This window comes from Lepus europaeus, chromosome 6 (genome assembly GCF_033115175.1).
Source record: "Lepus europaeus isolate LE1 chromosome 6, mLepTim1.pri, whole genome shotgun sequence".
NCBI lineage: Eukaryota > Metazoa > Chordata > Mammalia > Lagomorpha > Leporidae > Lepus > Lepus europaeus.
In genome coordinates this window covers 72,739,809-72,754,166 of record NC_084832.1, presented here as the reverse complement: position 1 = coordinate 72,754,166, position 14,358 = coordinate 72,739,809, and the positions used below count along the sequence as shown (strand labels likewise).

The window sequence follows — 14,358 nt, the reverse complement described above, 5'->3', positions numbered from 1 at the left end:
CCTGTCATTTGAAGCAGAAATGGATGAAACTAAGGGACATTATATTAAATAAAATTATCCAGATACAGAAAGACAAATACCATATGCTCTCTCATTTGTGGAAATTAAAAGCATCAATCAGAAAATAGAATATCATTTACTAGAGGCTGGAAAGGGTGTGGGGGAGCCAGATAGAGGGAGGTTGGTTAACGGGCACCAAAACATGGTTAGATATGTCCTGTTTCACAGGACAGTAGGTGACTATAATTCACAATAGCTTATTAATTGTTTGGAGTTCAAAGTCTCCAAACATAAATAAATCATAAGCAGATGGGAATTTTAATTATACTAATTTGATCAGAATGCATTTTATAGGTATATTGAAATAGTTACTCCATAAATATGAACAATTATTACATGTTAACTAAAAAGATAAAATGAAGCAAATTTTTTAAAGGCAGAGTTACAAAAAGAGAGGGAAAAACACACACACATACACACACATACAGAGAGAGAGAGAGAAAGAGAGAGAGAGATCTTCTATCTGCTGGTTCACTCTCAAAATTGCTACAACAGCCAGGGCTGAGACAGGCTGAAGCCAGGAGCCAAGAGCTTCTTCCAGGTCCCCTACATAGGTACAGGAGCCCAAGCCCTTGGACCACCCTCCACTGTTTTTCCCTGGCCATTAGCAGTTTGCAAGATCAGAAATGGCGTACCCCCGCGGCCGCGCGGGTCTGTTTGTCGGCGCCTGCTCCTGCCCGGCACCCGCCATGCCCGGGTCTCGGCAGAGCTGCGGCGGGAGTCGGGGGTGAGCGGGCCGGGCCTGGGGCTCGCAAGCCGCCGCCCCGTCTGGAGAAATGAGTGGTGGATTGGCCCCCAGTAAAAGCACAGTGTATGTCTCCAACCTGCCCTTCTCCCTGACGAACAACGACCTGTACAGGATATTTTCCAAGTATGGCAAAGTTGTAAAGGTTACTATAATGAAAGATAAAGATACCAGGAAGAGTAAAGGGGTTGCATTCATTTTGTTTTTGGATAAAGACTCTGCGCAAAACTGCACCAGGGCGATAAACAACAAGCAGTTATTCGGTAAAGTGATAAAAGCAAGCATTGCTATTGACAACGGAAGAGCAGCTGAATTCATCCGAAGACAGAACTACTTTGATAAATCCAAGTGCTACGAATGTGGGGAAAGTGGACACTTAAGTTACGCCTGTCCTAAAAATATGCTTGGAGAACGGGAACCTCCAAAGAAGAAGGAAAAGAAGAAAAAAAAGAAAGTTCCTGAACCAGAAGAAGAAATTGAGGAAGTAGAAGAAAGTGAAGATGAAGGTGAAGACCCTGCCCTGGACAGCCTCAGCCAGGCCATAGCCTTCCAGCAAGCCAAAATTGAAGAAGAACAAAGAAAATGGAGACCCAGTCCAGGGGGTCCCTCCACATCCGATGACTCAAGGCGGTCGAGGATAAAGAAAATCACCTATTTCAGTGATGAGGAAGAGCTCAGTGACTGAAATGGCATTTACTGTGTAAATGTCCCTGAGATAGAAAAGCCCGGGAGCACACAGTTCAGCTGAGGGCCATGGTTACTTTTAGAATTTGAGATAAAAACACTTAATACCAAGCAGTTTTTTACTAGAAAGTAGTTCATAGGAAATTTAAAAGTAAATAGAAAGTATTATGTTTCTCTCTTGCCTTAGCACAGTACAGTGTGAGCATCCCTAATCTGAACACTGCACAGTCTGAAGCCTTGTCAGTGCCAACACAGTGTCTCAAGTAGGACATCGTGACAGAGTTCTTACACATCCTGTGTCCTGCTACCTTTAGGCTGTGTGCATAAAGCTTGACAAAACCTAAATGAAGGTCATATTTAGGCTTGGTCCCTTCCCATCCCTGTGACATCTCCTTAAGCTTGTGCGACTACTAGGAAATCCCGAAAAACCCAGAATCCAAAATATTTCTGGTCCCAAGTATTTCAGATAAGAGATACACAACCTATACTAAAAATCAGAACTTGCTAGTACTAATCTGAAAAGAGCTAATTTTAATAAAAAAAAGAAAGTATTATAATGCTGTTGTCATCCCATGAGAAAAAGGTATTAAAATGATTTATTTGAGATGTTCAAAAAAAAAAAAAAAAAAAGAAATGGAGTACCCAGAACATCACCCAGTGTCCATATGGCATGCTGGCTTCACAGACAGGTAGGGGCTTAACTTGCAATGCCACAATGCCAGCCCTAAAACAAAAAATTTACAGTAAAGAGATAAAATATATTGTATCCTTTCCTATTGTATAGGAAGATGAACCCTCTGATTAGAACCCATATTGGCTGTGACTGACTAACAATAAAACATTATTTCAAATGTGAAACCAGAGTTCTAAGTAATTTCTGTCAGAACAGATAAATGGAACACAATTTATTTCTCTTTCTGTACTTGGTACCTTTATAGTACAGTAATGACAACAGTTAAGCTGCTTATTTCAGATATATCAAGAGTAGAAGTCTCATGAAAAATCTACAAGTGCCCCTAAATTAATATTTTCCCTATGTTTTAATTATTTTATTCCAAAGTTCAAGCCCCAACGGAGCAATTACTTCTAGTGAATTTCCAATTCAAGTCTCAATATACCCAGATTGAGTTTCTAAAGATAAAATTACACTTAGTGATAGCACTTACTCTATCCCAGTTGAGCCACTGGCTTATTAGGTGATACAGCTAAGCTATGTAAGATATAGTACTTTGTTTAACTATAGCAAATGAACTATAAGGAGCATTAAGAGTTTCAGAGGATAAAACTCAGGGTAGAGTCAAATTTTTTTTAATTTATTTGAGAGACAAAGAAAGTTAGAAAGACAGAGATTTTCCCAACTGCCAGTTCATTCCCCAAATATACACAACAGCCAGGATTTGGCCAGGACTTGGCTGGGCCAAAGGTAGAAGCCAGAAACTCAGTTCAAGTTCCCCACATTGGTGGCAGGAACCCATCCACTGAGCCATCACCTCTGCCTCCCAGGGACTGCATTATCAGGAAACTGGAATCAGTAGCTAGAGATGGTAATCAAACTCAGACACTCTACTGGACATGGGCATCCTAACTGGCTTCTTACCCACTAGACCAAATGGCTCTCCCTCAGCAAAATTTTTATTATAAAAATAATATTGTAAATTCATTTTATATAATGCTTTAAATGTTTTTTAAATGATTCTTTCATTCAATGATCTTCATAACAGTTCTAAGAAGCAATCAGGTATTATATCCATTTTGAATATGGGGAAGTTAAATTCAATCAATAAAATAACAAATACTGAGCATCTGCTGCATATGTCAAGCCCTGTGTTAGGAGCTATAGACGCCTATCCAGTGGTAGAGACAGTGTAATTCAAGTAGAGTGCCATAAAAGGAGAGTATGGGTAGACTAGAGGCACTGAGTGAAACATACAGCAAAGTGGCTTTGAGCTCAGGCTTCTAGAGCAAGTGAGAGTAACATCTAAGCCAGGGTTTCTCAGTCGAGGGAAATTGCTTTCCCTACATGCCCCCCTGGGAGCTTTCCCAGTGCCTGGAGACATCAGCACTTGCACAGTTCAGAAAGCGGTTGCACTGGCCTCTAGTGAGTAGAAGGCAGGGATACTACTAGGCCTCTTTCCAAGGCTCATCCACAGGTCAGCTCCCTCACAAGAAAGAATTATTCAGTGCAATGTGGCAATAGTACTGCAGCTGACAAATCTTCATCTAAGTTGTGAGTTGACTGGGAGGCATGAGAGGACAGGATGGCATGGGTTGAGGAATGACAGAGAACAGTGTTCTAAGCATTGAGAACCACTTACATGAAGGATTGCCTCACTGATTCATTTACCTGCTTTACATGTGTGTGTAGCAAATACACGTAACATAAAATTGACCTTTTTAAAGGTTTATTTATTTATTTGAAAGGCAGAGTGACAGAGAGAGATAGGGAGAAACAGAGGAAGAAAGAGATTATCCATCCCCTGGTTCAGCCCCAAACAGTTGCAACAGCAAGGGTTGGGCCACGCTGAAGAAGCCAGGAACCCAGATCTCCATCTAGTACTCCCACATGAGTGCAGGGGCCCAGGTACTTACAGCCATGTCCTGCTGCTTTCTCAGACACATTAGCAGGGAGCTGGATATTAAGAGTAGTAACTGGGACTTGAATGCCACTCCAACATGTGATGCCAGTGTTATTGCACCACTACGCTGACCCTAACATTTACCTTTTAAAGTTCATTTAGTATATTGAATTATAATCAATTCCTATTGTTGTGCAATCATTACAACCATCTACTCTGGAACTTTTCCATCTTGCCAAACACTTGTACCCATTAAACAACTACCCGTTCCTTACTACCCCATATGCTAGCTACCACCATTCTACTTTATATTCCCTATTTGACTACTTACTATTCACTCAAGCAGGATCACACAACACTTTTTATATTTTATCCTATGCCACTTCACAAAATATTTTCAAGATTCATTCATGTTTAGTATGTTACAGATTACCCTTCTTTTTTTTTTGAGATTTTTTAAACTTTTATTTAATGAATATAAATTTCCAAAGTACAGCTTATGAATTACAATGGCTTTTTCCCCCCATAACTTCCCTCCCACCCACTACCCTCCCCTCTCCCACTGCCTCTCCCCTTCCATTCAAGATTCATTTTCAATTCTCTTTATATACAGAAGATCAGTTTAGTATACATTAAGTAAAGAGTTGAACAGTTTGCACCCACACAGAAACACAAAGTGAAAAATACTGTTTGAGTACTAGTTATAGCATTAAATCACAATGTACAGCACATTAAGGACAGAGATCCTACATGAGGAGTAAGTACACAGTGACTCCTGTTGTTGACTTAACAAATTAACACTCTTGTTTATAGCATCAGTAATCACCCTAGGCTCTTGTCATGCATTGCCAAGGCTATGGAAGCCTTTTGAGTTCGTGGACTCTGATCATATTTAGACAAGGTCATAGTCAAAGTGGAAGTTCTCTCCTCCCTTCAGAGAAAGGTACCTCCTTCTTTGATGACCTGTTCTTTCCACTGGGATCTTACTTACAGAGATCTTTCATTTAGGTCATTTTCTTTTTTTCTTTTTTTTTTTGCCAGAGAGTCTTGGCTTTCCATGCCTGAAATACTCTCATAGATTACCCTTGTTTTTAAGGTTGAGTAATATTTCATTGTATGAATATACCACAACTGATGGTTGGACAGATAGATTGTTTCAACCTTGTGCCTACTGTAAATTATGCTACTGTACTAAATATATACATGTATCAGCTTTCGTCTCTGCTTCCAGACCTCTTGGAAATATACCCAGAAGCCATTCATGAGTTATTTTTATGTACCTACCGATTCCCTGGCATTCTTCTAATGCTTGGTATATAACAAAAACAATACACAGGATCCCTGGGTATTCTTGTGAAGGAAAACAAGACAAAACAACTGAAAGACCCCTTCAGAATGCACCATATAACAAATAAGCAGATGTGATGTGGAATGACTATGAATGGAAGTCAAAGTGCCAGGAAGAGGGTGGTAAGCAGGAATGGCAGCAGCTTATCACACAGGTCAGCCAGCTCAGGCCTCTATATTTCTTTTTATTGGCAATAAAAAATGCAGAAAAGTTCAATAAATTCCCCAGGGTCACACAGCTAATAAATTCTGCAGGCCTGAATAGAATCACTGCCTGTCGTTCCTATATAGACATTCTTCTGAGATGAAAATTTGGACCAGGGTACATATTTATCAAACACAGCAGCCTGTACCCTACCTCTCAGACATATGATCTTCCCCATCTGCCTTCATGATTCTTTCCAGAACTCACTGTCAGATGGTAAGAAGACATTGTAATGCTCTATGCACCCACATTTATCCTCAGCTAGGCCACTGATAACCTTCTGTTTGTTTAAAGAGATTTTTGACAAAGAACAAAATAGTATTAATTCTAAAAATAAATATCATACTTCCATATAGCTTAGCTTTAAAATAAACAATTTCTATTCCATTCAGAAAAAAAAAAATCTCATATGACCTGAGTAAGTAATATCTGACAAAATATATAAGTATTCTGTTGAACAATACGAACATTGTTTCTTTTAAACTGTACTTTCATTCAAGGTCATGTGCAGCTTACATAAATATTTCATGAAACCTGTTTTGCAAATAATCACTGTCTACAGTGATTTATAAAGACAGAAGTCTGTTGGCAAAGTCTACCTTTTTAAGTACTACCAGTTTTCCTTCTCTAGCAGGAGGCGGAAACTTACCCTTTCTCGCAAGGTGAATGGACAGATCCTTTCATGCACGATTAAGACCTTAACACAGTTAATGTTTACTGCTAAGATTTATCAAAGGTTCTTTGTGAAAAAAATGTGTCAGGTGACAAAAATGTGTTGCAATCTAGTTCAGAATCTAAACATTGGTTGGAAGAGCAAGAATAAGTTATGACACACTGTTTATATCATGAAAGATTGTTTTTTTAAAAATTCTATTTAGTCTTTTGCTGTATGGTTAGCTATTATAGAATTAAAGAGTGAATAGATATTCTTAGCATTTAAATTCTTTTATAAACATGACCAATTTTGCTTATATATTTGCTCATCAATAAATACTGAACTATTTTGTGTAAAACACTTTAATATGTGTTATAAAATTGTAATGTCAGTGTGAAGCTAAATATTTTCATATATACATTAGCTGATTGGCCTAGTATATTTTTCAAAGACCACATGTGGAAATATTTAATGTGCTTTATAAAAGTTTTGGCTTATTAAATATTCCATAATTGCTTCAGGAGACCTCTTATTTTTATCATTTACAGTTGACCTCAAATATAGCCATCATTAATAGTATATAAGACTATAGGAAGTAAAAAGGACATCCCATTGCCTTGCTTTTCAAAAAATCTCTTTTATAACCTTCCAGCTTCCTTTTTAGTTATTCAAAGCTCAACACAACTTATTAAGTGTAAAGTACTGTGATTGACATTGAAGATACAAACATGAACAAGAAAGATGAAATTGCTGCTATATGAAATTTACAATCTGGTTGAGGGAACAAACAAATAAAGCAGTAATATGAGGTTTACAGGCACCAAGATACAGAAGTAGAGATCACAATTGAGGCACACAGAAATATCATCCAAACCTGGCCTCTGGCATACAGTGAAGAGATGGAAAAGAATAAATGGCTGGAAAAACATCTCAGAGGAAGATACATTCAACTCACCCCTCAAGCTTTTCCTTGAAGTCCAATCGTTTCCAGAAGAACAGCCCTTATTTTGGACATAGATTTTGAACCCAGTTCTATAGGAGTCCTCTGTTACACTGCCAGGTAACCCCTTTACCCAGATGAGTCATCTTGAACTAATCTTGCTTCCTTAAATCCATCATTTATGGATGCTGTCTTCATCATTCTCTCAATCTGTTGTTGCCTTGGTTTTAGGAGTGAATTCTAATTTCTGCTGAGATTGGGACACTTTCCTAACCTCAAGTAGCTTTACCAAGACCCTAATTCTCTTGCCAAACTCTCCCATCCCCATCCCCATCCTTCCCAGGAATCAAAGAGCCCAACTCCCAGTAACATCCACTACAGGATTTATCCCTGCTCCAATGCAGTAAGAAGTCATAAGAATTGCATCTAGTCTCACCTCATTCTCAAGAAAGACCACCAGACACCTCCCATGGTGAAGGTAGCCACATCCTTGCGAACAAGGAGATGTAGATGATACTGGATTTCTATCAGTAAGGGTTCTTTGTTTGCTAGAAACACAAATTATTTTGAGCTTCTTCAGTGGAAGGAAAACAATATATATATGGAGAAAAAGTCGAGTAGTTCACAGAACTAGAAAAAAGGATCTCAAGAATTGAAGTTCAGAAGAGGCAGCTGTTCCTATGCGTGGAGGCAACAGAAATGAAAGGGCAGTCTCTTCAGGAGGCCTCTACTGGGGTGAATCTTCTTTGAATTCACATTCACCAAAATATCAATTCCATGGGGAATAGATGAGACTGGCCCATCTACTGGAAGACAGACACCACCACTGACCATATGCAATAGGAGAGGAGTGATTGTCAAGAGCACGGGTGGGAAGCTGTCTCCACAAGAAGAGGGAATAGACACTGCTGCAAGAATTTACATAGCCCCTGTAGGAGGCAATCTTGCCTCTGAGTGAGTTCTCAGAGGCTTAATTGTGCAGCTTTCCAACCCTGAATATTGTCTCAGCGTGCCATTTAACCGAGTCTGCATGAATTCCAACCTCTCAACAGATGATCACCAAGAGGTTTTGAATATATGACTTCCAACTAAAAATATATAAAGGATAAAGCATAGAAGAGAAACTATCTTTCTTTAGAATGGTAAATTTTTAGGACTGGCCATATAAATAACATTGAGAGCTCTCTAGTAAATCCCCACGTTATATAAAAAAAAATCAGTACATTCTTATCATTTAGATAAACTCTTTGAAGAGAAAATTCATGCCCTCTGCCTATCTTAGCACTAGATTAAATAAAAATATTAACTAATAACCCTTTTCCTGTTAAGCTAGGCCTCTCCAGACTGAACACAATGGAGGCACACACATTCTGTGACATCAGCTCCTGACGTCTTCCTGACTATTTCTTGAGAGGATTTTGTATAGAGACAGAAAATACTAAGAATTAGTTTTTCATTGTCTTTATAGTTACACTCATAAATGTTGCCTGTTGTGACAATATTTGGAAGACCTGACACTTATCACTAGGACAAAGCTCAGCACAATTGATCCTGAAGAAAAAGATGATGCTGCTGATAGTAATAATAACACTAATAGCCAACATGAGTCAAACCCTCACTGTGAACAGGCTGTGACCTAAGCACTTTGTGTGCATTATACTTTCAGAATGGGGGGAATGGTCTAAGTGAGAGTGACACTTAGAGGAAAAAGAAGCAGGAGAGAGAAAGGGTAATTACTGGAACCAAGTCCACGAGTAGATGAGTGGGTGAGATTCAGAGCTCCAGTGCAAGAATTGGCCTTACATAGGAACAGGATGAGTCTTTCCATTATAAAATTGCTGACAGACTGGTAGATAGTTTGGGAAAGGTGAAGGAAGTCTATTGTTAAAGTTTCTAGTTTCTAGGCCAATGGGAAGGAAATGACAGGAAAGAAGGGAGTTGGAGGTATTAGGAAAATGGCCAGCAACAGAGCTGCAGAAATGGAAGAGCCTCTCACTGCAATCTGGAAAGAGGAAAAGAACTGTAAACTCTGTCTGGAGCAGATGCAAGATAACTCCAAGGCTTGCAGAAGTCTTAGGGAACAGTTATGAATTCTCACAAAGTAGGTGGAGCAGGCAAGTGGGGGTGATGTTGGAAAAGTCAATTTTTTTATGAATATTAGGTTGCTATTTCTAAACCTCACCCCAGTAGACAGCATTTAGAGAAAGAGGATCCATAATCGTTCTTCTTCAATCTTGCCTAATTTAAGGTTGAAAAAGCAACACCACACACTTCTAAAGATGGAGTTTGCGGCTGTTTCTTCAGAGATAGGCACAATGTCAGGGGTGAAGGAAATACTGTGTACATATTTTATGAGTGAATTGATAAATAGAAAGATGGATGTCAGGGTAATGGGTGGATGAAAAAGAAATTCATACCATTTTATTCATCAATTTGGGTTTTCCTCATAAAATCATGTGTCATATATGTTGCATGCTGGTTGTGTACTTGGCTTCCAATCCAAGCTCCTACTCAGAAACTTAAGAAAACCTCAGAAAGATTCTTAGACTAGGACTAAAAATGAAATATATATTCCATAATTTATAGATACTTATAGCCACTCAGTGTTTTCAAAAATTTCTTTTTAAGTGTCCTCCTGTACTGCTTAATGGCTTAATATGAGAAATATTTTAATACCTAGTTCTTCTTTGAGACAGGAGACAGCTGGAGTGGTCATTTCAGGACAAGGTCTGCTCACTTTTCTCCTAGAAGTTGCTCCATTGGATGTGGATTCAGGCCACTATTTACACTATCCTGCCTTATCTGATTCAACATTTTCAACTAAAGTATTCTCTTTTGGACCATGTGGGTACCTATGGATATCCATTTGATTAGCAGAGGGCTCAGATTTCCCTCAGAATTCACCAAAACATCCTATCCATGCAACCACAGTTATTGCTATCAGATTTCCAATTAGTGATATCCTCTTTTAAAGCTCTGACCTCAACCTTTCCAAATAGTCTTGGCACACAGAAGCTCATCCTCAAAGGAAGAGCTTGTATCTTGTTTAATATGCTCAGCACTTAGCATGGCACTTGTTGGAGGAGTGAGTAAATGATTCACTAATGAATAAATATTAAATTGTTTTAACAGTGACATACCCTAGTTCATTGGAATTCAATTTGTGCTCCATGCTGCAGGAGAGGTAGCAACACTGAATCATTATCTCAATGCCTGTCCTACCTTTCAAATACAGAGTTAAGTATTCCTTCCCTCAAGAATTCACAAGACACCACAATTATCATCCTAGCCCAATTTATTCCCACTGAGCAGAGAAAAATCAAATAACTTAGAGTATCTCAGGCTTAAAATTGACTGATTGTTCCAACTAAAAAAAAAAAAAAGACAAAATATAATCATACTTCTCCCAAATGTTACAATCTCTAGGACACTTCTTTCAATTTTCCTAGAACTATCCCTTACTAAAAGCATCTATAGCATTTATGGCATTTACTGTACATAATTCCTCTTTCCATCATCTTCTCCTGTAGAGCCTATATTAAATTTGAAAGATTTTTTAACATTTTTCAGGGCCTGCAAAGTGGGTGGGCACATGTGTCTAGCACTACTTCTCTGCAATAGTTGCAGCTTTTCATCTCTTTTGTAAAATATCAAAATCAAAATAAAGCATTGCCCAGTTCTAAACCGTGAAATAATAAAAAAGAATCCTTTTCCCACTTAGTTTAAATATAGGCTAAATTCAATATTCTGCCTATAGAAGTAAAGTACAAAAGGACTAGATTATAAAACTGTGAAGAGACATCCTGTTCTAATAATCAACTTGCCTGGATCTTTGGAAGAAGCACATAACTTCTCTCAGCTTTCTCCACACATTAAGTGACAAAGAAGTATTTCCTTCTTCACTGAGAAAGAATTGTGGAGAATGGTGATATGGTGGCCATGAAACACTTTGGCTTTTAATAACACTGAGCATCAATTTACTTAACTTGTAATAGCTTCACAGCATCTTCCTCTTTCAAACGTGTCCTCTTGTAGAACCTACATTAAGTATGGAAAGCTATTAACTAAATACACAGAGAAAAGAGGCAGTTTTTTAAATCATTCATAGAAAGGGAATTAATAATAAATATTTTTAGAATGTCTGTAATTAAGACAATGCATGCCTTAGGCTGGGAGGGGAAACACTCTAACACTCCCCTTAGGAGAGAGAGAGAGAGAGAGAGAGAGAGAGAGAGAGAGAGAGAAAACAAGCCAGTATCGAGCAAATTTTAGAAGCCAGGCCCTCTCCTAGGCTCTGTCCACTATACTTTTTCCTTGAATTCTCACAACAGTTATTTGATATGATTTTATTAGCCTCGCTTTATAAACAGACACTCAGCACAGAATCTTAACAAAATACAATGAAATATTTTAATAATCAGTTTAAAATATAAAATGGGTAGGATTTGGGGTCTTCAATCATGTGAAATGTGGCTTCTGTTTCTGAACCGGGATCCAAAACTTACGGTCCCAGTTAAGGATTCTGGGTAGGTCCACCTGAAGGAGGAAGAGGCTAAGAGACAGGAAAGTCATTGTCAGGAAGGAAGCAAGAAGATGGCATGGACTGTGGAAACAGGAAGGAGATGATGGTTTGGGGAACAATGACCCACATGTCAGGATTGCCCTCGTAAGTTTCTGCTCACGTCTCTCTACCCCTGGCCCTAGTCAGCATCCCAGCCAGATCCTGATGAGAAATGCCAAAGCAGAGAGATTACAAGGACTGTACGCAGGAGACACAAAAAGGTTATTACTAGTTAGGTAATCTGCTACTTCGTGTTATTAAGATGCAACAGTGCTTCATGACCATCTTCTCCCCAACCTCAATTCTTTCAGTTAGGAAGAAAATGCCTGATTTATGCTTAATGTACAAAGAAAGCCAAAAGAGGGTGCATGGCTTTCCAGGAAATTTGGGCAAATTGACTCATAATAGACTCTGTCTGTAGTGATTTATAACCTGATCCTCTTGTACTTTGCTCATCATTTTCCTTGTGCTGCATTTGTACCTGAAGGAAAGAGAGTCCATCTTCAGGTGCTTCCCCTCCACCCTCTGGAGGCATCCCCAGGAGACCCTGTGGTGCCGCAGCAGTTAAGCTGGAAGAAAGAGTCAAAGCCCTGAACCATGCCCGCCTTCACTGCAATGTGGAATAGATTCGCAAGTCCCTGCACACCCCTTGTTTCTTGAGTGATATGGTTGAGAACTGGAATAGGAAGTTCCTACAGAGGGTAAGTATACCCAAGACAAAGTGACATCCTTTCTGAGAGGCAAGGGAGACCGTGAAACTCAGATGGAGATTGTCATCAAGAAGGAGCTCCTGAGCACAGAGAAGGGAACAGGAGTGCACCAGCTACAGACTGAAGATTTTGCTCCTATCAACTGATATCATTAGCCACAGACAACTAAGTCAAAGCCAAAAGGAAAAAAAAAAAAGAATACATCCCCACTGCTTTCCTACACTACAAAAGTTTATTCTCAGTTCCATGGTCTTAACATTTTTTAGAAGTGAGACTTAGGGGCCAGTGTTATGATGCAGTGTGCTAAGCTGTCACCTGCAATACTTGTACCCAGTATCAGAGAGCCAGTTCAACTTCCGATCCAGCTCCCTGCTATTTGTCTGGGAAAGCAGAAGACAGCTCAAGTACTTGGCCCCCTGCCACCCACATAGGAGACCCAGATGGAGTCCCAGGCTCTTGGCTTTGGCCTGAACCAGACCTGGCTGTTGCAGCGATTTGGGAAATGAAGCAAAAGAAGCAGCAGATGATGGAAGACTCTTTCTCTCTCTCTCTCTCTCCCTCTCTCTCTCTCTCTCTCTCAATCTCTCTTTCTCTTTCTGTAACTCTGCATTACAAATAAAATAAATAAAATTTATACTGAAAAAAGGAATGTATTCTCCAAGATAACATTTTAGACAGCCAACCCTATATGTGTGCCACCAAATTTTGGCCACTATGAAAGCTTTTGTTTCTAGTTAAGGTGCTTTATATAAAATAAAATGCTGAGTTAAAGGGAATTGTAATACAATAGAGTTGACCTCAATGGTAGTTGCTATAAATGAAGAGGTAATAGTTATTGAAGGTTGTGTTTACTAGAAAGGATGAGAATGTTGCTCTGTGTGTGTGTGTGTGTGTGTCTAGAGAGAGAGAGAAAGACAGGAATTTGTTCTATTCAAATCATGAGAGCTGAAAGGCAACTTGGTCTAAAGAAAAAAAAGCACTAGAGCTAGTTTTGTAAATTGTAGATAATATTACTCATTCATTCATTAAACAAAAACATTATTGAGTCCCTGCGATGTTCCAGGCAATTCCCTAGACACTGGCAGCGTAGCAGTACAGATACAGAAAGCCCCTTTTCTAGAAAAGTATGCTATATCTGGGGAGACAAAAAATAAATAACCATAGAGAACTTATGTCAAAGACTGTTAAGTATCACAAAGAAAAACTGAAATAAGGCAGGATAAGGGGAATAGGGAAGGTCACAGGAATTTTACAGAGAGAGATCAAGATTGTCCTTTCTGACAAGTTAGTAACTGAATAGAGATCTAAAGTAAATGAGAGGGAGATTCATGTAAAGAACAGGATGGAAAAGAACATTCTAAGTTGGTGAAACAGAAGTACAAAGGGCGTATTTCAAGAATAGCTAAGAGGCTGGTATTGTTTGAATAGAGTAAGAGAATGAGGTAGGAAAGCAGCCAGGAGTCGGATCATGGGAGACTTTGTAGGACCAAGTAAGACATTGGTTTATGCAATGAGAAGTCATGGGAAAATTTTCAGCAAGGAAATAACGGGATCATATCTCTATTTTTTAAATATATCGTTCCAACTACTATATAGAAAACAGATTATAATGGAACAAGGTGGAAACAGAAAGACCAGTTAGATGGTTACTGCAGAAATTGATGAAGAAAATGGTGGTAATTCACACCAAGGCAGTGGTGAAGATGTGATGAGAAATGGTCAAATTTATTGTACGTTTTTAAGACTGAGCCAATATACCATACAGCTAAATTGAATGTGCAATGTGAGAGAACAACAAATTCAGGTTGTCTCCCAGGATTTGATCAGAGTAACAGATAAATGCTGGTATTATTTACCAAAATGGAGAATAATCTA

The 14,358-nt window shown here is 38.8% G+C and overlaps 1 protein-coding gene across 1 annotated transcript; it reads left to right on the top strand.

Annotated features, from left to right (window-relative positions):
- Positions 1 to 803: 803 nt before the first annotated feature.
- LOC133762367 (zinc finger CCHC-type and RNA-binding motif-containing protein 1-like) lies at positions 804 to 1,702 on the top strand. Its single transcript, XM_062195370.1, has one exon. It carries the CDS (start codon positions 837 to 839, stop codon positions 1,488 to 1,490), a length of 654 nt encoding a protein of 217 aa, XP_062051354.1. The 5' UTR covers positions 804 to 836; the 3' UTR covers positions 1,491 to 1,702.
- The last annotated feature ends 12,656 nt before the right edge of the window (positions 1,703 to 14,358 follow it).

Bases quoted from the DNA above. Each gene is read 5' to 3' on its own strand.
- LOC133762367 (XM_062195370.1), top strand. From the start codon at position 837: ATGAGTGGTGGATTGGCCCCCAGTAAAAGCACAGTGTATGTCTCCAAC.